Raw genomic sequence first — 22,611 nt, forward strand, 5'->3', positions numbered from 1 at the left:
ACATATAACGGGCACTTGCCTTCAGTGGCGGAGCCAGGAGCTTCCCTTTGGTAGGACACCGGCTGCGCCGCTGCGGCACCTTCATCCCCTTCAAAGCATTTTTCGGTCGCTGGTACGGCACGTGCCCCTTGCCGTACCTTGCCCCTTGCCGTACCTTGCCGTACCTTCCCTCCGCCACTGCTTGCCTTGGAACTAACTGATAAACAACTCACTTTCTCCCAATAATAGGCACCTTCTATTTGTGAGAATTCAATTTAATTTGACCTTTTTAAATTCTTATATAAAAAACGAGAGACTTTAATTCTTTTTAACTTCAAAATTATTTTAAAAAACTAACAAACATGTATTATTATTTGGTGGGATGGTGACCAACTTGTTAACAACTGCCAAGTAGCTCGCCACCATGGTCCCTACTCCACATTCTCGGTTGTCGGTGTTGTGGTGTTATTTCTCTAATGGGAAACAGTTTAGACCAATATGTCAATTCAACAAGACGAGTAAATTCTATGAAAGCTTAGTGAAGTAATGAAGACATGAACAGAAGCAATGGAATCGTATGCAGTAAAGATAATATAGCAAACGAACATCTTATTCACATATTAACATATGTCAAGAATCTTTGATGATCGGCCAAAAATCTTTTGATAAAAGGCCAAGGGAAGTTCAGAACAAGCAATATCCACCACAAGATCATTATCTTTCATTCAAATACGCTCATCTATTTATTGAAGCATTTGAATACAGGCACCCGTCCACTTTAATGAACAAGCTCCTGGACAATAAGATGCAAATAGATCACTTACTAACATAAAGAAGCAAGCACCTCCAACAAGGAAGCAGCAAATTGCATTTGGGTCTCCTCATCAATGATCGAGAAGAGAGGTATATGCACAAAGAGTGACTGGCTTCCATTTTGCTCTGCAAAGCAAAGAGAGTGGTAGTAAACATAATTGCAGACAAACCGGCCAGCATCTTCAGAGGTTATCACCTCATAACCTTTTTTCACCAGGGCCTTTGTGATCTCCTCAACAGGAAGAGTTGTCTGTAGGAAGCCAGAACAATAAATCCAAATAGAATAGTAAAATGAGGTAAGAATATAGTAGCAAACATAATTTTCCACCACACTAAGCAATAAGATTGTCTTGTGAAGGCAAAAGCTGGACAAATTGCTCCTTATCACTTTCAGATGCTGCCATATGCCTCCACATAGAAATGAACAGAATCCAGGTGAGGCCACTAGTTCCTAATGTAAGTAAAAACATTAATGATCCTGCTATGATCATTGTATTTGAATTTTTCTCTAAAATATATAGATATTCTCGAGAAACTTCAAAGTTTTGAGAATCTTCATATGCGAGTGGAAAAAAGTTAATGCTGAAAGAAAATTTTTTGATCTCTCAAAATCATGCAAGACAAAAGGAATCATGTTTAGAAATTGCAAATCACCCATTCAGGTCCTAACTGCTAAGACATGAAAGTTCTCAACTAATTGCCCTCCATTTTCAATTGGGCGACATATGAAAATTGAGAAAGTTAAAACTGATAAAATCCATAATAGGAACAAAAAAAGAAAAAGAGATTGCAGACACAGAAAAATGGCACACAAGGAAACAATTGAAGGACAGGAAATTCAATACTGCAAGTAAAATGATAGGTAAGCAGGACAAAAGAAAAAAGAAGAAGAAAGACAAGCTACAACACTTTCTATTGAACTACATAGTACTTTAGAGCTGAACACAGCACATCATCCCAAAATAAAAATGCAGGCAGCTTCCACTGCATTGCCAAGTACACAAGCCCCTCATTCTGCTTAGTGCATTTCCTTTTAAAATAAAAACATTGTACGAGAACTTGCCATTGCATATTTGTAACTGCATATTTGTAACTATGCTACCATCGAAAAGAAAAGACATGCTAGAAAAGTAAGTTTCCTGAAATACCATAGCTACAATTTAAGGACTGGATAAACCTTTCTATATCATGATTAAAGTTCATTGGAATTCAGCAGTCATGATCATCAATTGATGATTGCTGTTTGTCAGAAAACTAAAACTAAAGATCCACTTCTAGGAATAAAGGAACAAATAAAGGTATAATGAAATCCATGTACCTCTCGTACTCGTGAAATTTCATGATCTAAGGAATAATAGGTACTTTCTGCACAACATAATATAAATTCAATGAATGGAATCCTCATTTAGAACAATAGAGAAAGAATTATACCAAAATGACAGAAAAAGCAAAGGAGACATCTAACCTGAGGTTTCCAGCCCATCTCATTAGGACACCGAAAAGTAGCTTCATTGACGGCCTGATGCTCAATGGCAAATCTTGTTGTCCCACTATTAACCCCAAAATGTAGCTGAAGGGAAAAAAGTAATCAAGCAAAATTTAATAAACTGAGAACTTCATGAAGTATTATCATGCAACATGCACCAGGTTAGGGATGTAAACAGATACAGTTAAACTATCCAAACCTAATTTATATTAGCTGAATCTGTCTCAAACCCTGATTAAACTAATTTAAACTATCCAACTCATCTCAAACCTTACTATTATTACACAATAAAATACAAACCCGTTTAATTTTATATATTTTAATTAATAATTTATATAAAAAATATTTTTCATTAATAATTTTCATTTAAAAAATTTAATATTTTTAAAAAATATTTAAATTTTAATTTTTAAATAAAAATATATAAAAAAAATTTATAATATTATTATAAAATATATTTTTATATTAAAATAATTATGTATATAAAACTAATAAACACATAACTATAAATAAAACTTAAATTCGACCCGAACTCAAGACGATTATTGTTACAGGTACTTATAAATAAAATTGGAACCCGACCCCAAACCCACCACGACTATTATTTTTAAATCCGAACCATCTCAATCCCATTATAAATACAAACTCGCTCTATCTATCAGATCGGATACCCGAAAATACCCTGTTCTTTCCATCTCTACACCAGGTTAAGAAATGATTAAGAGCTCACCCAGATAATTCTATGAGAAGTTGAAGATCCAGAATCCTTTGTGTTTATGGCAGATTGAAATGTCTGGTACAAGGGCAAAAGTGCTCCTTGTCCTGCAGTTTCAAGAACACTAAAGCTTCCCAAGATCACATCTTTTGGCAAACCCTTCTTCTTCATATACTCTTCAAGATTATTGACAATAGTCTCAGTTAAACTCCTTGGATTTTCTGAAACTCTATGGAATTTCTTAAAACCTGTCACGTGGATTGTTACGGCTGGAGGCCCTTCAGACCCATAAATACCACGAGTATTTACTATTTAGATTGGGGATTACCGCATGAAAACTAAAAATAAAATACAAAGATCTGCACGAAGAGAACAAAATTAAGTTCATCAGTCACTAGTCACTGTCACAGTATTAGAAGCAATTAATCATGACAAATTTCATAATATCTCCAGTTAAATCAGCAAGTTAGATCATTTTTGTTCTTAAACAAACTGAATGCTCTTCCATGCATTCCCTTCTGGAATAAACCATTTATGGTTTAATAATGATTAAGCTCTAATCTAACAAACATGTTGGATAACAAAAATGGAAAGACAATTCAAAGTGAGAGCAGCAGTAGCCTCAAAGTGAAGATAAAACACAAGAGACTAAGTCAATCTGTAGAACTGAGAGCAAGCTAATAAATTGAAAATCTGAGGAAAATAACCCATTACCTAAACCATGAGAACATTAAACAAACCTTAAAATTCAATCCAAATCTAAAACAGATAACACCTTCAAAAGCCACAGGACATGACAAAACAAACACCCAAAAAGAAATGAATGCTATTAATCCTCCTGAAACCAAAATTCAAGATTAAAGCATGTGATTCAAATTGAGAGAGAAAAGATAAGAGCCTTTAAGATTTTCTCACCTGATAGGAAAAACAAAAGAAAAGGAAACAGACTCCTTATCAACAGAATTAAATCTAGAAACTGGTAAAGTTTCCAATGAGATTAAAAAGAGAGATACAGAATTGGGTATTCCAGCAGGAGAACAAAAATGCTGCCTTCGATGTAATCATGTAGAGATGTAGCTGTAGAAGGTTCACTTTCATGGTAATAATAATAAAATCATCATCATCTATGGTTATCCATAATTGCTGTTTTAAGTTTCAGATTTTAATATAAATTTATGTCTGTATCCATCAGACCCGGATGCATTTCTTAGCAGCACTGTTCCTGCCACTGGAAGGGAATGTAAAGAAGCATACTCAAACACAAATGAGAGGTTAACATAGTTTAAATCCAATAATATTCTAAATGAAGGAGGAGCAATGCATGAACTGTAACACCAGATCCAAGCTATAGATGTTGGGCCTAAACTTCTCTCCATCACTCAGCCATCCATGCTGATGAAGATTTCTTCTTTTACTTCATTAAAAAAGTTTCAAAATAAAGAATTTATAAAAATAGAAAAAAAAAAAAGAAGTTAAGGGTCTATTGTAAGTACTCAATGAAAATCATTTGACTTTCAAATTAAATCTGAAAATTATGGAGTGAAGTGTGAATTTATAAAAGATGCAAGAAGGGAAGAGGAAAGGAATAAAAATGGGAGATGAAATTAGATTGGAAGATCTACTGGAAGAGGAAAATAGAGAGCTTTTCTTGTTTTATTTAACACATTTTAAGAAACTGTGTAAGAATATTGCTTTGTATATTTTTTTGATGAAACTAATTTTTTAATTTAAGTAATTTTATATATTTTGAAAATAAATTTAATTAAACACATTACTTTTACTTAAAAAAGACTAAATAAGGATGATTTGTTTTTTTTTAACCAATTAAATTTTATACTTTTATTCAAAATTCAAATAAATCTTTATATAATATAATTTTTTAATAATAAAATATTAATTTTTTAATATTTTAAATTATTAAAAATAATATTATATTATATGAGAGTTTATTTAAAGTATATAGTTTAATTGATTAAAATAAATTATCCTTATTTGATACTTTATGTAAAAATATAAAATTATTATAATATAAAACTCTAATAAAACTTATTGAGAACGAGAGTAAAGGAGTGCGCGAGAAGAAGACTAAGGACATGAGAATGGTTTTGTCGATTGTTTGCATCATCCGCGTGTGAGGCATGTGAGCAGCTTTGATAGGAGTTTCAATTGTAATCTTGGTGTTGCCTTTTTGTCTGAATTTTTTCTTTGGTGCTTTTTTTTGTTTGAGTCATCTACCCTCAATTTCCTCTTACTGTAGATAGAGATTGTTAGTTCTCTTTTTTTTCTTACTCCTTTTTTTTCAGGTTCAACAATGACTTTCGAAAAGAATTATTGATCGGCACTGTATGATTAGGATGAGACGGCTACATTTGATAATTATATTTCTGTTAGCTGCTAAATACTAGTTCTGCTGTGCCTCTTTCTATTAGGACGCTAGATACCAACTTTGCTGCGTCTCTTTTTATTAGGATAATCAAAGCGCGAGTATTATTTTTTAAATCGATTGCGTTTACATGTACTGTCTTTTATGATTATCATCATTTTTGTAGAATTAAATCAAAGGACTGAGTGTTATTTGTAAAGCATGTTATTTTTTGCTTTTTTTATGATTGTTATCATGTTTATTTGTGAGTTCTATTATTGATTTTGTGATGGATGGATATGTATTTAATTATTGGATAATAATTTTATGATGATGATCGTTTTTTTGATTCTATTATTAATTTTGTGATTCTATTATTGATTTTGTGATGGATAAATATCTATTTAATTATTGAATAATAATTAAATGATATTTAGATGATTTTAATGTTATCCGATTATCTTTTAATTTTTAATTTTTTAATTTTATTTAATTTTATTTAATTTAGTTTGATTTTTCTGTAATTTGTATTAGTCTGACTCTCTCTATATAAAATTTTTTTATATAGTCCAAGAGATCATTAGTAAAATAAGAAAAAAGTGTAAAAATATAAGTTTTAATTCAACTTAGATTTTGTGAAATTGCGACCCACTCACGTCTTCCGAGCTTCCGCTCCTCGAACCCCTCTCTTTCACTGTTTAATAGCTGAGCTGCTGAAACGATATCGATGTCGATGTCTACTTCATTCTTATCGCTGCCCTTCTCGGATTCTTCAGTAATTAGGCCGATCCCATTTTGTTCTACATTCTTTGCTTGCAGCCGTAGCTTTCCGGTAAGTGGACAATACATAGAGTAAAGCTGTGACTTTTTGCTAATTACTGTGTTTGTGAAGTTGAGTGACAATCAAATTAGACAGGTGGGTTTCTTAAATAAGATCTGAGACTCCTAAATGAGTTGGGAGTTCAATTTTGCTTCTTCTTCTTCTGCAAAGAAAATTCAATAAAAAGAAGAAAAAAAACTCAAAAAGGGTATAAATTATGTACGGCTACTGTGAAAGATATTTGCTATCCACCAAGTGAAGAAAGAAGAATAAATAAAACGAAGGAAGAAGACTATTGTTAGGAGTAGGCCCAGACAGGCGTCATGTGAAGCAACTCCTCCGCTAACCGCCACATACCACCATGTCATGGGTGGTGCGTCACTTCTATTATCTCATACTTCATATAAATTACGTTTCAGGCCCAGTGTGACGCTGGCAATTATTCTCTCCACCCACTCCCCACATCTAATTTTCCAAAATGCCCACCATTGACTGATCCCATTACTAACAGTATGAAATTAATGTGTACATCCTCTGCAATATCCCCCTTGATGGACATTTCTGTAAATTCATTTCTCATTTGTTTATTGTGATTCGACCTCACTGTGATGGCTCTATATAGAGCAAGTAACACGATTTTGCAGTTGGTGAGTCGCTTGCCATTGCTGAGCTTGTACTCTACTACATGTAAGCTTGTGCATGGATTGTGATTCGTTAGGTATCAGTGAATAAGAAAAGACTTTACACTCATAGTCTACTTTTGTTTATGTGTTTTAAATCTTTAATTCCTTCGTTTCTGTTTGAAGAAAAGTTGGCATGGAGAGTGATACAAGGAAGAGGAAGATCGACAATGTTGAAGAACAAACAAAAAGAAAAGAAGAGCGAGAGTTGGAAGAAGATGATGAAGAGAAGATGGAGAAGTTCTTTTCTCTGATAAAAAGCTCAATAGATCTTATGAGAAAGGGCTCCAGTGACTCCAAAGAGAAACAGGAGAAGAAAACTGAAGCAGCTGCTGCTTGGAATCCATCATTTCAACCAGAAGATTTTGAACAAGACATTGTCAAGGACAATCAGGCAGCTGCTGGTCCTTCCAAGGTGGGAGAAGATGAAGAAGAAAAGCAGAAGAAAGAAGGTGAAAAAGGAGACAATGGATTAGATTTAAATCTTTCTTTGTAATTATGTCCACTTCTTTTGCAATTTGCATGTTGAAAATAAATGCCAAAATTTTAAAGTGGAAAATGATTCTCGTTGAAAAAGAGAAAGTAATTTTTTTCAAAATGATTTTTTTTAATTGAAAAAATGTTTTTTTATTGACTAAATTTTTTTTAAATATCATAAAAAATAAAAAATATTTTTCTAATTAAATGTCTTCAAATATATTAATAACTAAATATATGAGTATATAAAAACATTTAATGAAATCAAAATTTTTTACAGAGGTTTTAGTGAATTTTAAAAAATATAGGCATGAATTTATTAATATTAAATCGATTCACTAACCCAAAAGAAAAGACAAATAACTAAAAATTGATAGCAATTAACTGATATCATTGATTCAATCAAATATTTCACAGTTCAATTGAATATATATTCTTTTACTTAAGTTCAACTGAAACTCCAACTGGCAGCTCTAACGATCTAATCTTTGTTTTTCCTCTTCCTTAGCTTTATTTTTTTCCACCTCTTAACAAACGGTAAATGGTCCCATTTCCCCATATTCAGCCCTGCACTGTGAGCAGCCAAGAGCAAAGACATCCTCCAAATAAATTCATTGCAGAACTTTCGCTTATTCCAAAATCCCAGCTGAAACGCTATGCCAGTTGAGATGCCAATACAGTCTGCAAACAACCAAGTAGGGACAAGCCTTCACACTCCACAGATTGCAGCAACCAAAAATCAAAATGTGGCCCTGCCCAATGCTATTTCTTCATCATTCATTGGATGCATACTGATGGCGTCGAAACTGCCAAAAATAAATTTCTGCTTTAAAATAAAATTTGTAATAATGGTATGCAGAATCGATTCCACAGAGAAATAAATTTATAATAATGGTAAGCAAAATTTTAAAATAAAATAAAATAAAATGGAGATTTTGAATATAGAGAAATAAATAAAATCAATTTAAAAGAAGAATCAATTTAAATTTAAAAGAGAGAATCAAGATGAGACCCATTCAGTTAAAAGAATAATTTTGGTTCCAGTTTTTATGGGTTGATCACATATACAAAATAATCTCAATTTAATTAAGAGACGCTCGTTAACTAGCTCTAACTCTCGGACAACCGTAGGACGTGCTCTAACTCTCGGACAACCGTAGGACGTGCTCTAACTCTCGGACAACCGTAGGACGAGCTCTAACTCTCGGACAACCGTAGGACGAGCTCTAACTCTCGGACAACCGTAGGACGAGCTCTAACTCTCGGACAACCGTAGGAGACGCTACTAGAATTTAATCTAATTATTGCATTAAGAATTAAAAAGACCTGATTCTAACTAACAAACGCGAGACGCTCGGTTCATTTAAGTTAGATTATACTATTTATTAGGAAGGCCTTACGCAACCTAATTCACTACCTATTTCAATTTAGTTAAACAATTACGGATTTAACTAACCTAAATAGCAGTCTACCATTCTATCAATTGAGCAATGGCACCTTAATGTAACAACCCACAGAATGATATTAAGCAATAAACACAGGAATAATATAAATATCAATAATTGAGAACACTATAAAATTACATCAATCTCACAACCCGTTTAACTGGAACTTTAATTATTCTCTAACTGAAAAGAAGGAATTTAGCCACACATATTCATGGCTAAAAATAAGAGATGAAAGATAAAACGATATATCGGATATATCACAATGCCTCTTTTTATAGTGCTAAGAGTTCTAACCCAAATACAAGTATCTAAAATCAAAATTGAGTACAGTTTGGCAGATAAGAGTTATCTATTTGGTTCTCAGATTTAAGGCTGGCTTTGTCAAGTATGTTTGTGCCCGTCTAGAATATTCTTTTATGAATTTGATTGTGACCACCTTTTATCTCAGAATGTGGATTCCAAATTGAATTTTTCTTGTTATCCTTCAATCCTACCAAGATAATGAAATTTAAATAAATCAATCTGTTTTAAATAAAATCAAACTCATTATCTAGATATTTTGTAATATTAAAGTTGCATAATTATGCATATTATCACATACAAGTCTGATCATCTGCCTTCATGATTGTGTTGCCTTGCCTCATCATTCTTTGGCACCAAAACCTATCTATAATCTTTGGTTTAGGACTTAGGCTGCTAATAGGGCAGTTTGCAATCACCAGTAGTCGCCACAAGAACACAATCCATCCTTAAAATGATGGAATCTATTAGCATCCCTCAGAATAATCTCCCTTCTTGTTACTTTAGCTATTAATTTAATTGCAGAGTGGCAGTCACCACAAACCCGAAGGTTTTTCATGACTCGAATGGGCATTCCTTCTGGCACCTTCAAAAGCCCATATGCCACAGCCAGTTTCTCACTGTGATAACGTAGGTTATGAAACTTCTCTTCCTCGTCCACATCATGCAGCACAAAGCTACCATCAGGACAATAGCCAATTTCTCTTAATAACCCACCTAGTTTTTCCAACATTTCCAATATTGCTGCATTTTCAGGATGTCCTGTGGTATTCCCCCCAGTGAACATATGCACTTTCTTCTCTACTTCAATCCAACTACAACCGGGTGGTTTGCTTGCATTTCTGTCTCTCATGGATTTTCTCAATTCAGCTACATTTTCCCATCTACCTTGTGATGCATAGATATTTGACAGCAAAATGCGAGGCCCAGAATTTTCAGGCTCAAGCTCTGAAAGTTTCCTTGCTGCAACTTCAGCTAGATCCAACTTCTTGTGGGTTCTACATGCACCTAATAAAGCACCCCAAACAACAGCATCAGCTTTCACAGGCATATTTCCAATTAAACTCATCGCGTCATTTAGCCTTCCTGCTCTGCCAAGCAGATCAACCACGCAAGCATAATGCTCAATTCTTGGATCTACTAGATATCTAGATTTCATAGACTCAAATATATCAAGCCCTTCTTTAACCTTCCCACTGTAACTACATGCTGTCAGTACTCCAATAAAGGTAATTTCATCTGGTGCAATGCCTGAAGAGATCATCTCATTAAAAACTTGAATAGATTCATTTCCTAAACCATGCTGTGCGTAACCTGTAATAATGGAATTCCACATAATAGTATCCTTTGTAGAAAACCTGTCAAATACGCTCCTTGCCTTTAAAAGGTCACCACACTTAATATACATGGTAATCAAAACGGAGGAAATATACACATCAGAATCAAACTGGGATCTCACTAATTGTGCATGGACCTGTCTACCATGATCCAGACTTGCCAGGCTACCGCAGACAGAAAGAATGCTTATCATAGATGGGAAATTTGGCCTAATTCCTTCCCTTTGCATCAAACTAAACAAATGGAGGGCTTCCAATTCAAACCCTTTTCTCTCATAAACCTTGATCATGGCACTCCATGTCCCGTCATCCTTCTCCCTCGTTTGATCAAATACCCACTTTGCTTTCCCTACCTCCCCATTCTGTCCAAATCCAATAATCATCTCATTACATGCAGCAACTGGCTTCACTGGCATTACCTCAAAAAGTTCAGCAGCTTCCTTAATCCTAGCGCTCCGAGTATATCCCATCAACATTGCCGTCCACGTCACCTCATTCTTACCCGGCATTACTTCAAACAACTTCCTAGCCACATCTACCTTGTTATTCATGGAATACCCACTAATCATAGCAGTCCAAGCAACGACATTTCTTTTTGGCATCTCATCAAAAATTTCTCTTGCTTCACTTAATCTTCCCTCCATGCACAACCCTCCAATCATATTAGTCCTAGCAACAACATCCTTCATTGGCATCATATCAAAAAGCTTTCTAGCTTCATCAACACGTCCATCTTCAATCAAACCACCCAACATCACAGTCCAAGAAACCACATTCTTCTCAGGCATTTCCCAAAACAGTGACTCAGCCTCTTTTGTCATTCCCTCCTGCACATAACCCCTGACCATAGCTGTCCACGAAACAACATTTCTTTCTGGCATTTTATCAAACACTTTTCTCGCATCAACAACCATCCCATTTTTAATGTACCCAGAAATCAATCCATTCCAAGAAACCGTATTTCTCTCAGACATTATATCAAACAAATTCTGGGCTTCGCGTGGCTGCCTGTTCTGAAAGTATCCGGCTATGATAGCATTCCAAGAAACAATGTTTTTGTGGGGCAATTCATCAAATATTCTTCGAGCTCTACGAATTTGGCCAATACGTGCGAAATGGGAAATCTGGGAATTGGAGGATGAAGCAGATGAAGTTGCGCGGTAGGTTCTACGTGAGATAAACCGAAACCGCATTGGTGAAAAAGCACAGGACTTTACTACAATGAAAACACCAAATTTAGAGATTTTGATGGTTTATCGTTTTTTCTGTAGTTTATTAGATATCCGACTGCCAAAAGTGACCCGTAATTAACAAGGAATGCGCGGGAAATATACCGGCGAAAGGTATCAGCTATTTGGTCAACACGGCTGAATTTCAATTCTCAATTTTTTTTTTTGATAAATTCTATTCTCAAATTTTTGTAAACCATTTTCGTGAGATTAATTTTAATAAAAAAAATTAAAATATTAAAATTTAGTTACGAGTATTTAATTTTATGAAATTGATTATAATAAAACAATTTTAGTTTCATAAATTTATATGATAATTTCAATCTTAAATTTACGGCTAATAACGAATTGGTCCATTAATTTTAAAAATTTAATTACTTAATCCCCTATTTGTGCTTCCATCAAGTTCAAGTTTCCTCAAACTAATAATGAATTGGTCCATTAATTTTAAAATTTTAATTACTTAATCCCAATATGTGCTTCCATCAAATTCAAGTTACATTTTTTTATTATTTTTAATAAACTATTCATGATTGATTATGACTATATAGTTTTTTAAACTTTAATTATTGAATTAAAGTTTTTAATTTTTATTTTATTTTATTGTCAACTTATTTAAAGTAAAAAAGTTATATTTTTATAAATAATTTAATATTTGATAAATAATTTATTTCATCTGGGCTGTCACTCACTGTACTCTTCACCGCTATCTTTGGCAAACTTGGACTTCACCAATTAGCTGCATCTCACCTTCTTACTTCAAGAGATCTCAACTGTGTGGATTTTGAATTGAGAAAATTACTTTTTAGTCCTTAAGTTTAACGTAATTAACACTTCTATCCCTCTATTTTGGTGACCCAACACTTAAACCCCTCACTTTCTCTTCTGTCCAAATTCGTAGTCCTTCCGTAAAAAATAGTCGTTTGGTCAAAGAGTCAAAAGTGAGAGGTGAGAATTTTTTCCAAAAATACCCTTAATGAACTTGTTAAAACCCCCCAAAACCTAAAATTCCTCCATCTTTCTTCTCTTTTATATCCTCTCTATTTCCTTTTGCCAATTGTTGATTTTTTTTTCTTTCTCTTTTCCATCTTTTTTCTCCATTATATCTTCACTATTTTCTTTTAGCATGATATATTTGCTCACATTCCAGAAAAATATCATAATTTGTAGGAACATTCTATAGTCTTAATGAGAGGAGGTAAAGGATTCGCCAAGTATGAAATCCCATTGTATTTGAAGAGTCAAGGATTTAGGAATTCCGGATCGAAGAAGAGGCAAATCAAAATATGGTGCGGAAAAACCCAAATCGATATGAATGGAAGATGTCTCTGGAATTTATTTTTCTCGATCAATCGAGTTTATTTGTTCCAATTCACTGGTTTAATCCGTTATAAATCTCATAGTCGGAGAATCCGCTTTTGCCTTAGCTCAGGATGAGTTCATAGGCACAATTCAGGTTACATAGTCAGAGTGAAAAATATCCGATGCTCCAGATCTAGATCCGCTGCTAGTCTTTGCTTCACTAGTCCTTGCTTCAATTGGTCTACCTACTGTTTGCAAAATCCAAGGTCGGGCATGAAACTTTGGCTCAGTAGGCATGAAGCAATTGATAGAAGGTTGAATCTCATTCCTTTTTGAAAACCCATTCTTTACAACTAAAAGAGGAGTCTTTTGGGGCAAGGGAGGAAGCCGATGAACTGGGGTCGATTAGTAAACTCTAAAGGCAGAGCCTTGCTCTATTGTCTGAGAACTAATAGGTCAAACAGTAGGTCCTGGATCTTGAACTTGTTGTTGCTGCTGCTACTGCGGTTATGGTTATGGTTGTTGCGGCCGTTCTTGAGTAGCAGAAGCAGGAGACACGGGGGCTCTACGGCATGGCTGGTTCTTGTGGTGCGGCCCAGCAAAAAAATAACATTTTTGAAATTGTTAACAGTTGCATCTATAACGGCCATAATATTATCCGTTGCCGAAGGATTATTAACGACCGAAGAAGATAATAATCCAAGATAATACTATTGTTGTTGTTGCAACTGATTTCCTTTGAGTAGCTTTATGACCTCCTCAATGTTCTGGATTCCAACAGTCGCCGCTTCTTATTTTTCTTTCCTGTGATTGATTCTCAAAACTGCTTCTAAGGTTTGCACCTGTTTTATTATTTCAATATTCATTTAACATAACAAACATGAGGATTAAGGTGCATTGGGTTTGGGTTTTATGATTTTGAAATACTACAAATTTGGACGGAAGAAAAAGTGAAGGACTTAAGTATTGGGCCGCCAAAATAGAGAGACAGAAGTGTTAATTACGTTAAACCTTAGAAACTAAAAAGTAATTTTCCCTTTTGAATTTAAAATTTTTACATCTCCGGCTTGAATTTCTAGTAAAAATTATATAACGAAAAGAACATAATTTTTTATGTTTTGAGTTATATATAATAAAAAAATTAAATTATTATAAAAATATAAAATGAAATGATAAAAATTTATTATTTCTTAATTAATATTTTAAATTTTCACTTAACATAAAATAATTTTAAAATAAAAAAAAATATTTTACTAAATTAATAGATTTATCCGACATAAAACAGTTGCCAAATGCTTGAGAGAAAGGTGATTCAAAAGGGAAGTCAATCACTGAATATGCCCTTTGTAGAAAGTACCAACCTCTTAGCGTCTTTGCAAAAGTATGTCCAAGAAAGGAACCCATTTTACAAACCATTGTTGGGTGGGCAACACACTCAATCCTCATAATTCCTCTTTCTTAAATCACAACTATACAATAAAATTATTATCACTTGTCCAAATTAAAATTCAGACACCTAACTATAATACATATACCATGAATAATTCTCAATAACTTTTCTCTAACAAGGTGTGAATTCGGATTAGTCATTAGTTTTATTTAAAATTATTACGTTAAGAAAAGTTGGCACCGACCGTCAAAAAGAATAGCTGGACTGTCTTATATGGGCTGTGGGCCTTGGCCGTCAACACAAAAGAGCAAAGCCCAGGCTACGTGATAGTCTGTCTTTGTTTTTTTTGGAGAATCGTATGTCTTTGACCAAAAGAAAGTGGATTTAAAACGTGTCATTTTTTTTAAAAAAAAAATTATTATTGATGCACTAATTATAATATTTAATAAATAAAATCGTGGAAAGAAAGTGTTGGTGTTTTAATTATTGGGTTTAGTAACCTCTTAGGCACTTATTTTTTAATTAACTAAAAGTAAATCATTGGTTAAACTTTAATGTCCTTACGTGCATGTCGTTTTCACTTTTGTTTTATTTTTTTTTTTTGGTGGTTTCATCATCATCCACTAATCCATGCAACATTTAGTGGACTGGTCGTCGTTACTGTTTGTAACTCTTGCTCTTTGGCCATCACCTTTTGCCCTGCCCAATAGCCCGACTCTTCTAATACCCCCATACTTTCTTTTTTCTTTTCTTTTCTTTTTTTATCAAGCCCGTTTTCTCAATTATTTCTTTCAATTCAATTTCAATTATACACTCAACATTATTGTAGTCTTTTGAAAAATCATTTTTTTAAAGAAAAAGTTATCAACACCAAATGATGGAAAACAAAAAAATATCAAATTCACATGAAAATTAGATTCAATATATTATATTATTTAGTGTTCGTATTTTATAAAAAAATTAACTTTTTCATCGTGTACTTTTAATATCTAAATTTTATAAAAGTATAATATATATTTAACATATAAATTTTACAGAGATTCTCTTAATATTGCTATAATTAATATGTTAGTCATTATATTTTCAGAAATCTATTAAAATATTTTTATCTTTTCTTTTCGTCAATAAAATAGTTATTCCGTTTGTTTCGACTGTTGAAAATATAATAGAAGACCAAATTATCCTCCCTCTTCTCCTTCTCCTCCTCCTTCTTCGATTCTTCTTCGGTTTTTCTTTTTCTTCTTTAAGGAGGAGGAGGAGGAGGAGAAGAAGGAGGAGGAGAAGGAGACGATTCTTCTTCTTCTTTTTCATTATCATCATCTTCTTCTCCTTTTTCTTCTTTTTTTTTCTTCATCATCATCTTCTTCTTTTTTTCTTTTTATCATCATCTTCTTCTTTTTTTTTTCTTCTTCTTTTTTGAGGAGGAGGATGGACTATTTCGTTGACGGAAAGAAACGATAAGAACATTTCAATAGATCTGAGAAAAGATAAGAACGTTTTAATAAGATTTTGAAAATGTAGAGATTGACTCGTTAATAATGACAATACCCAGAAACTAAATAAGGGGTTTTACTTGAGAGTAAAATTGAGTTTTAAAATTTTTTTATTTTTAATGGAAAAGAGAACGGAAAGATTATTTTATTGACGAAAATAAAAAATAAGAACGTTTTAATAGATTTCTAAAAATATAGGGACTGATTTGTTAAGAATAATAATATTTAAGAATTAAATAATAAATCTCTCAAAATTTTATAAAATATAATAAAAGACCAAATTATCCTCCCTCTTCTCCTCCTCCTCCTCCTTCTTCGATTCTTCTTCGGTTTTTCTTTTTCTTCTTTAAGGAGGAGGAGAAGGAGAAGGAGACGATTCTTCTTCTTCTTTTTTTTTTCTTCATCATCATCTTCTTCTTTTTTCTTTTCTTCTTCCTTTTTGAGGAGGAGGAGGAGGGACTATTTTGTTGACGGGGAGAAACAATAAGGACATTTTAATAGATCTGAGAAAACATAAGAACGTTTTAATAAATTTTTAAAAATGTAGAGACTGACTCGTTAATAATGACAATACCTAGAAACTAAATAAGGGGTTTTATTTGAAGGTAAAATTGAGTTTTAAAAATTTTCTATTTTTAACAGAAAAGAGAACAGAAAAATTATTTTATTGATGAAAATAAAAAGTAAGAACGTTTTAATAGATTTCTGAAAATATAGGAACTGATTTGTTAATAATAATAATATTTAGAAACTAAATAATAAATCTCTCAAAATTTTATAAAATATAACTACTTAATTCTTAAATTTTATAAAATATAATTATTTAACTCCTTAAAATTTAAAGTGTTTGTATGATTAAATAATTATATTTTTATAAAACTTAAATATTAAAAGTTAACGATGAAAAGAATCAGAATGTGGACCAACCCATAAATCAAATTTAGATAAAATTAAATTATGAATAATTTATAAAGCGAGTTGCACCAGTTTCGTGATAATTATAATAAGATATAGCTTTTAAACAGTGAGTATACTTTTAGGAAATGTTTTAATATTTCGTATTTTAGTGATAGAAGGTTAAGTGAAAAATGTGGGTATTTTCAAATGAAGGAAATGAATAATGAGAAAACTAAAATGGAGATGTAGCTTTTTCCAGAAGCAGGAAACTTCACACATTGGAAGCGCACTCTACTTTAGTGCAAGGGGGAAAAAGAAGGCATCCCCACTAAATGAAGGCTCCAAAAGAGAAGAAAGAAATGGGCAATGTCTCATTGGCCACTTAGCAGTTAGCACCAAAGCCTAGCTTCCCAATTACGTCTACCTTACTACTTGATAGCTTTGCCCATTCCTCCCAAGGACTTCCACTTTCGTATTCGAATCTCAATTCCTTCCCCCCCAAAATTACCTTCAACTTAAAATTAGCTAGCCTCCCAACAAAATAAATAACTTAAATTAATTAACTTCTATGAAATGGGTTCTCATTTTAAAAGAAAATTAAATATTACAGATAATATTATTCAATTTTAAAATCACAATTAAAATAAATTATTTGATTTTATTATTCTGTTAAATTTATGTATTTATTGAAGTTTTTATATATTAAACTCTCTTCTATATATTTGTATTAGATTCAATCAATTAATTTATCTACAGTTCGAATCGAAATTGAACCGGATTAAATTTAAAATAAAAATTAATTAATTAATTTCAATTCTTTAATTATACTAAATTATAAAGTAGAAGCTATTTACATGTTTCTAAATTAGAATTAAAATTAAATTGGTATCGAAACTGACAATTTAATCTGATTTCAGTTTGATTTTAAATTTTTAAAATAAATTATTTTATAAAATTATATTATCTAAAATTATATATAAATAAATTAAATTATTAAATAATTAAATTTAATATTTTTTACTTATAAAAAATATTATTTCTATTTAAATATAATATTATTTTGTTTTTATATTATGTAAATAGATACATTTTGTTCAATTTACTTATTCGTTCAGTTATCAATTCAATAATATTTAGTATTTACATTGTTTTCTTCACATTTTACTTAATTATTTTACTTTTAAATTTTTTAAAATTAAAAACGATTTAAAATTTTAATTTAATTAGAACAAAAAATATAAAAAAAATATAACCATAATAACTGTAAAACCATACTGAAATTGTAGAAAAATCAAAATTGAATCAAATTAGAATAATTTAGATTCAATTTATAATCGAATCAAATTGCTGATTCTAAACGAAAAGCATAGCTACTATGATAAATGATTTGATATTTTTTTTATTAAAATTTAAATTTAATTTTAAAAATATTTTAACCGATTTGACGATAGTAAAATCGAATTAAAAAAAAAATATTTGGTCAATGTTGAATTGAAATATATGTAATTATTTAAAAAAAAAAAGACTATGTGACCAATGATATTATAGTTAATATTATATAAATCCACCATAGTGAATGATTAACATTCAACCATTGTTTTTAAAAAATGGTTTGCTTATGTCAAGATGCAGTGTCGAGAATGCAGCTCAGTGACTCGTAGCAAGAACTTGCGAGACAAAACTCAAAGTAGCTTTATACATATACTGCTGAAATGGCAACCAATTGGTCCATGCAAAAGCACAAGTGTTTACTACAATGCTTGAACGGTTTCTTTCTTTTTTTTTTAATGCTCTCATTTTCCTTCACTTTCTGTATCTATATATGTGCTTTCCACTTCTTGATTTCTCATCAACTCCATCTCCTTTTCCTTACAACTCGAAAATCACATATCTTTCTCTCTCAGTAACCCTTCTTTTCTTTCAAAAAACTTAGATTGAGCGAGCAATAATGGATGTGGTTGGTGATCTTTTGCCATTCTTAGCTATGGTTATTGTGCAGTTTGGCTTTGCAGGTATGAATATCACGTCAAAACTTGCAATGGACTCCGGCATGAAACCACTCGTTCTTGTCTCTTACCGGCAAATCTTTGCCACCATTGCGATGGTTCCCTTTGCCTATTTCTTCGAGTGGTAAGTCATGGAAACTTATACATATACCTTGAAAAAAACTGGCAGCTTAAGTCATGAGTTCTTCAATTCTCAGTCTTAAGAGTTCTTGTCTTGTTTGATTTCATACAAAGGTTTTGCATGCACCATATTTTGTACATACTTGATGCACACTGCTGCATGCTATCACAGAATAATAAGCACCCGATTGAGGTTCAAAGTCGATATCTCTCAGTCTCGAAGACTTTTTGATTTAAACTTTTTTTCAAACAGTTTTGTTGGAGTGTTTATTGAATAAACAAGAAAACAAATGCACGTAATCTTTCTAAAAAAAAGAAGAAAGAAAAAGATGGCGATTGCCTTTTTTTTTTCTTTCTTCATCCTTTGTCATTTTCCTTTGAGTGCGTGCGATATAATTGATCAAAAAGAAAATCTTATATTTTTTATCTTTTGTTCCCTTCTTTATTTTCTTTGTTCAAAGTTAAGTTTGTGATTTTACATAAGGAAAAGAAAAGAAAAGAAAAGAAAAAAAAAAAGAAGCCGCATCAATTAATTAATTATCATGTGTCTCAAAATGAAAGGAGACAAAATTAATTATATGAAACTTCTGTAATGAATTTGGAGTTTTTTGGGATGTTAAGTGGATTATATTATTTTAAAAAAATTAATCATTCCATCTAAAAAGTAATGTAATTATTAAAACAAAAGTAATAAAGTTTATATTATTTTTTAATATATCATAATCATACTGTTATATTATTAAATTACTTCTTTAAATCCGGTGCCTCGTACAGTTGTCTGCCAGCTGATTTTTTTTTTTTTTGAAGTGCTAGCTGATGGAGAGTCCATGTTTGGTCATAAATTATTTTTTTTGAAAGGGGCATTTAAACAGATAATACAAAGAAGCCATGCATGGCTGCCGGTTGGCCATTCCTTTCTGCTCTAAGTTAATGCTTGTAGCGTGCAACCTGCTGTTGCTTTTAATTACTTTAGAGAACGTAACCTAGAGCTCCCTAACTCAGCTATACCTAGTCAAAAAGGAACGATTCCTTTTTCATGGATTATCTCTCTCTCTTTTCTCAATAATTTCTCTTCGTGTAGGAAAACAAGACCCAAGATTACTAAGACTCTTCTGTTGCAGATTTTTTTATGTTCCCTTACTGGGTAACTAATTCCTACTCTTTACTTTATCTTAATTAATTAATTAAGTTAGTTTATTATCATTGTTTTAATCAAATTAATATATGTAAAAAAATACAGGGTAACTGGAAATCAAGTTTTTTATTTTGTTGGGCTAGAAAATTCTACCCCAACAATTGGATGTGCACTCACTAATATTCTCCCTGCTGTCACTTTTATTCTGGCAGTCCTCCTCAGGTAGTGAATTTGATTCAATTTTTTTCTCTGTTCCTTTGGCTATTTGTTGCAATTTGATTCTTAACTGTAATGTTTTTTTTTCAGACAAGAATCTGTTGGAATCAGGAAGATATCAGGGCAAGCTAAGATGTTCGGGACAATAATATGCGTAGCAGGTGCTATGTTGTTGTCGTTTTACCATGGGCCAATCATCAACATAGGCGAATCCAGCATTCACTGGAAATATGCAGATGACATGGGAAGCAGCAGTTCTGCTTCAAAATCAAACTTCATTTTAGGTTCTTTGTTTATAATGGCAAGTGCAATTTGCTGGGCAATCTGGTTTACACTCCAAGTGAAGGTCAGCGACAAGTTTCCAGCTCCATACACAAGCACCTTTTTGATGTGCTTCATGGGCAGCATTGAATGCGTGGTCATTGCTCTTGGTGCCAATCATGAATTGTCCCAATGGTCATTGCGATCTCCAGGCAGGCTCGTTGCTGCTCTTTATGCAGTATGTTTCAGTTTCACAGACCATTTTGATTTGCGAGTTCTTGAAAGATTTTCACTTGCTAACAAACAAATCGTAATGTAATTCCAGGGAGTTGTGTGTTCTGCTCTAGCTTTTTCCCTCACTTCATGGAGTATCCAGAAGAAAGGAGCACTGTACGTCTCAGTTTTCAGCCCACTGTTACTGGTTATCGTCGCTGTTCTGAGCTGGGCACTGCTGCGTGAGAAACTATACGTTGGAACGTAAGCAAACAATGTGTCTACCATTAGTCTTAGCTTTAAAAATCAAACAATTTCACTTTAGATTCTAAAATTTTTTATGGGATTGATTCAGTGCTGTAGGATCTGTGCTGATTGTTGCTGGGCTTTATGCTGTTCTGTGGGGGAAAGACAAGGAGACGAAAGTGAAGGTTTTTGAAGAAATAGAAGCATGGAAGGGAGAGAAAGGTGACGTTGAATTGCAGCTGCCTGCAAATTCCTATGGCAATAATGCTGCTCACGCTGCAAACTAAGTGAACAAACAGTGAAGCAAAGCAAAGTTCTCTGTTTCCAGCCCACATTGCTGTTGCTTTTGAGGTGTATGTGGGTGATTTTTTTACCCCATTTTCAGAGTAATGTCTGAGGCTGGCTGTTATCTGTTAATGCTAGTTTTTGCTTAACTGCTAAGAACTTGATTAATTATCATCTTAAGTATGATTACTTTTGTGTAAGATAAGCACAGATCGATAATGGTGTGCATTTTGTTAATTGAATTTTGGATTTATGCCCACAAGCTGCTTGAATAAATATTCTCATCATAAATGCAGAGACAGAAGCAGGGGCAAGTTGGCTAAGCTTACATATTCTTCCATTAACAACTAGTGGTTAATATGATATTCTCATTGCTATCCAACACAAATTAAAATACTGCCTTTTTTTTTAAAACTCTTTGGCGAGTTTCCGTCTTCCTTCGGATAGACTTGGTTCAACGCAATCGGCAAAAGTTTTTCTTTTTTTATGGGCTTAAAGCCTTTTAGATGGATTAGAGCAGCTTTTAAGCCCTCTTTTTAATCCTTGGTGTGTAATGTTTTTTGGACTTTTATGTTCTTGTACTAGAACTGGGGCTTCTTCCAGCAGTGAACTAAATTTGACCCCAAAAAAAAGTGAAAGAAGCAACTTTTTTTATATATGTCAAAGAAGTAACTTTTCCTTCTCTATCTTGTTTGTCATGGCATCTGGCACTGCTACCTTCCTCTTCCGCGTCCTTTCTAAAGGGAATCATGGTAGCTGACTTAATTTGTTTTAGAAAAAATCTACTACACAATAGAGGAATGAAGACAGACGATAATTTCGTGGACGCATGGGCTGTTGATTTCAGAAATGTTGAGCATAGTGATTAACTGATTGGGCTAGGATGGGCTTGTTAATATCTCTACATTTATTGACGACATTCAAGTTGTCAACTTCAATCGCCAACCTCTCTACAAGTGGGTGGAGAGATTTCTTTGGTGTGAAAAAAAGTGCATTCTTTCGTGTAATATGTGAATGGGATGCTGAAATTTAGTCCATTTCAATCGTTTGTGACAGATACTGCCCTGTGACTGGGTATCATAAAGCAATAAGTTCCCTCAAATTTCTCCTTCCTTTCAATTAAGATCGCAAGATACTGCCAAAAGATTTGATGGGATTAGTATAGTTTGTTTGTTTGTTTGAAAGGAAGAAGAAATTTGCCAAAAGATTTGCCAAGAGAACCAGCGAGAAAATGAGCTTCTGTGTTCGAATTTGTGCAATCCCTTGTGATTTTGGTCAATCCTTTGGTGCTTTGTAGTTTGTTTTAGAGGTGTTGTTGCCCCCTCTGCCCTGGGGCAGGGGGTGGCTTTTTCTTTTGAATGTTTTATGTGTGATCTTGGGTTTTCTTTTGCCATCGTCGGT

General features: G+C 32.8%; 3 protein-coding genes and 1 pseudogene across 8 annotated transcripts; 2 read left to right on the forward strand and 2 right to left on the reverse strand.

Annotated features, from left to right (window-relative positions):
- Positions 1 to 239: 239 nt before the first annotated feature.
- Positions 240 to 6,204, reverse strand: LOC110621556 (annotated as a pseudogene).
- On the forward strand, positions 6,067 to 7,407 carry LOC110621381 (protein NIM1-INTERACTING 3). 6 transcript variants are annotated; one of them, XM_021765654.2, is made up of 2 exons: positions 6,067 to 6,862; positions 6,987 to 7,407. In XM_021765654.2, exons 1-2 carry the CDS (start codon positions 6,784 to 6,786, stop codon positions 7,349 to 7,351), a joined length of 444 nt encoding a protein of 147 aa, XP_021621346.1. In that variant the 5' UTR covers positions 6,067 to 6,783; the 3' UTR covers positions 7,352 to 7,407. The 6 variants fall into 6 exon arrangements, with proteins under 6 accessions (XP_021621346.1, XP_021621350.1, XP_043814842.1 ...); XM_021765658.2 differs by having other exon boundaries at positions 6,073 to 6,822; XM_043958907.1 differs by having other exon boundaries at positions 6,703 to 6,822; positions 6,982 to 7,407.
- A 1,471-nt stretch (positions 7,408 to 8,878) lies between these two features.
- LOC110620337 (pentatricopeptide repeat-containing protein At1g56690, mitochondrial) lies at positions 8,879 to 11,795 on the reverse strand. The gene is made up of 2 exons (XM_021764033.2): positions 9,382 to 11,795; positions 8,879 to 9,270 (listed from the first exon to the last, which is right to left on the reverse strand). Exon 1 carries the CDS (start codon positions 11,608 to 11,610, stop codon positions 9,496 to 9,498), a length of 2,115 nt encoding a protein of 704 aa, XP_021619725.1. The 5' UTR covers positions 11,611 to 11,795; the 3' UTR covers positions 8,879 to 9,270; positions 9,382 to 9,495.
- Positions 11,796 to 18,379: 6,584 nt separating this feature from the next.
- On the forward strand, positions 18,380 to 21,468 carry LOC110620534 (WAT1-related protein At1g09380). The gene is made up of 6 exons (XM_021764316.2): positions 18,380 to 18,858; positions 19,936 to 19,998; positions 20,095 to 20,211; positions 20,296 to 20,704; positions 20,792 to 20,943; positions 21,035 to 21,468. The coding sequence occupies exons 1-6, from the start codon at positions 18,677 to 18,679 to the stop codon at positions 21,210 to 21,212; spliced, it is 1,101 nt and encodes a 366-aa protein (XP_021620008.1). The 5' UTR covers positions 18,380 to 18,676; the 3' UTR covers positions 21,213 to 21,468.
- The last annotated feature ends 1,143 nt before the right edge of the window (positions 21,469 to 22,611 follow it).

The sequence above is a fragment of the Manihot esculenta genome, chromosome 8 (assembly GCF_001659605.2).
Source record: "Manihot esculenta cultivar AM560-2 chromosome 8, M.esculenta_v8, whole genome shotgun sequence".
NCBI lineage: Eukaryota > Viridiplantae > Streptophyta > Magnoliopsida > Malpighiales > Euphorbiaceae > Manihot > Manihot esculenta.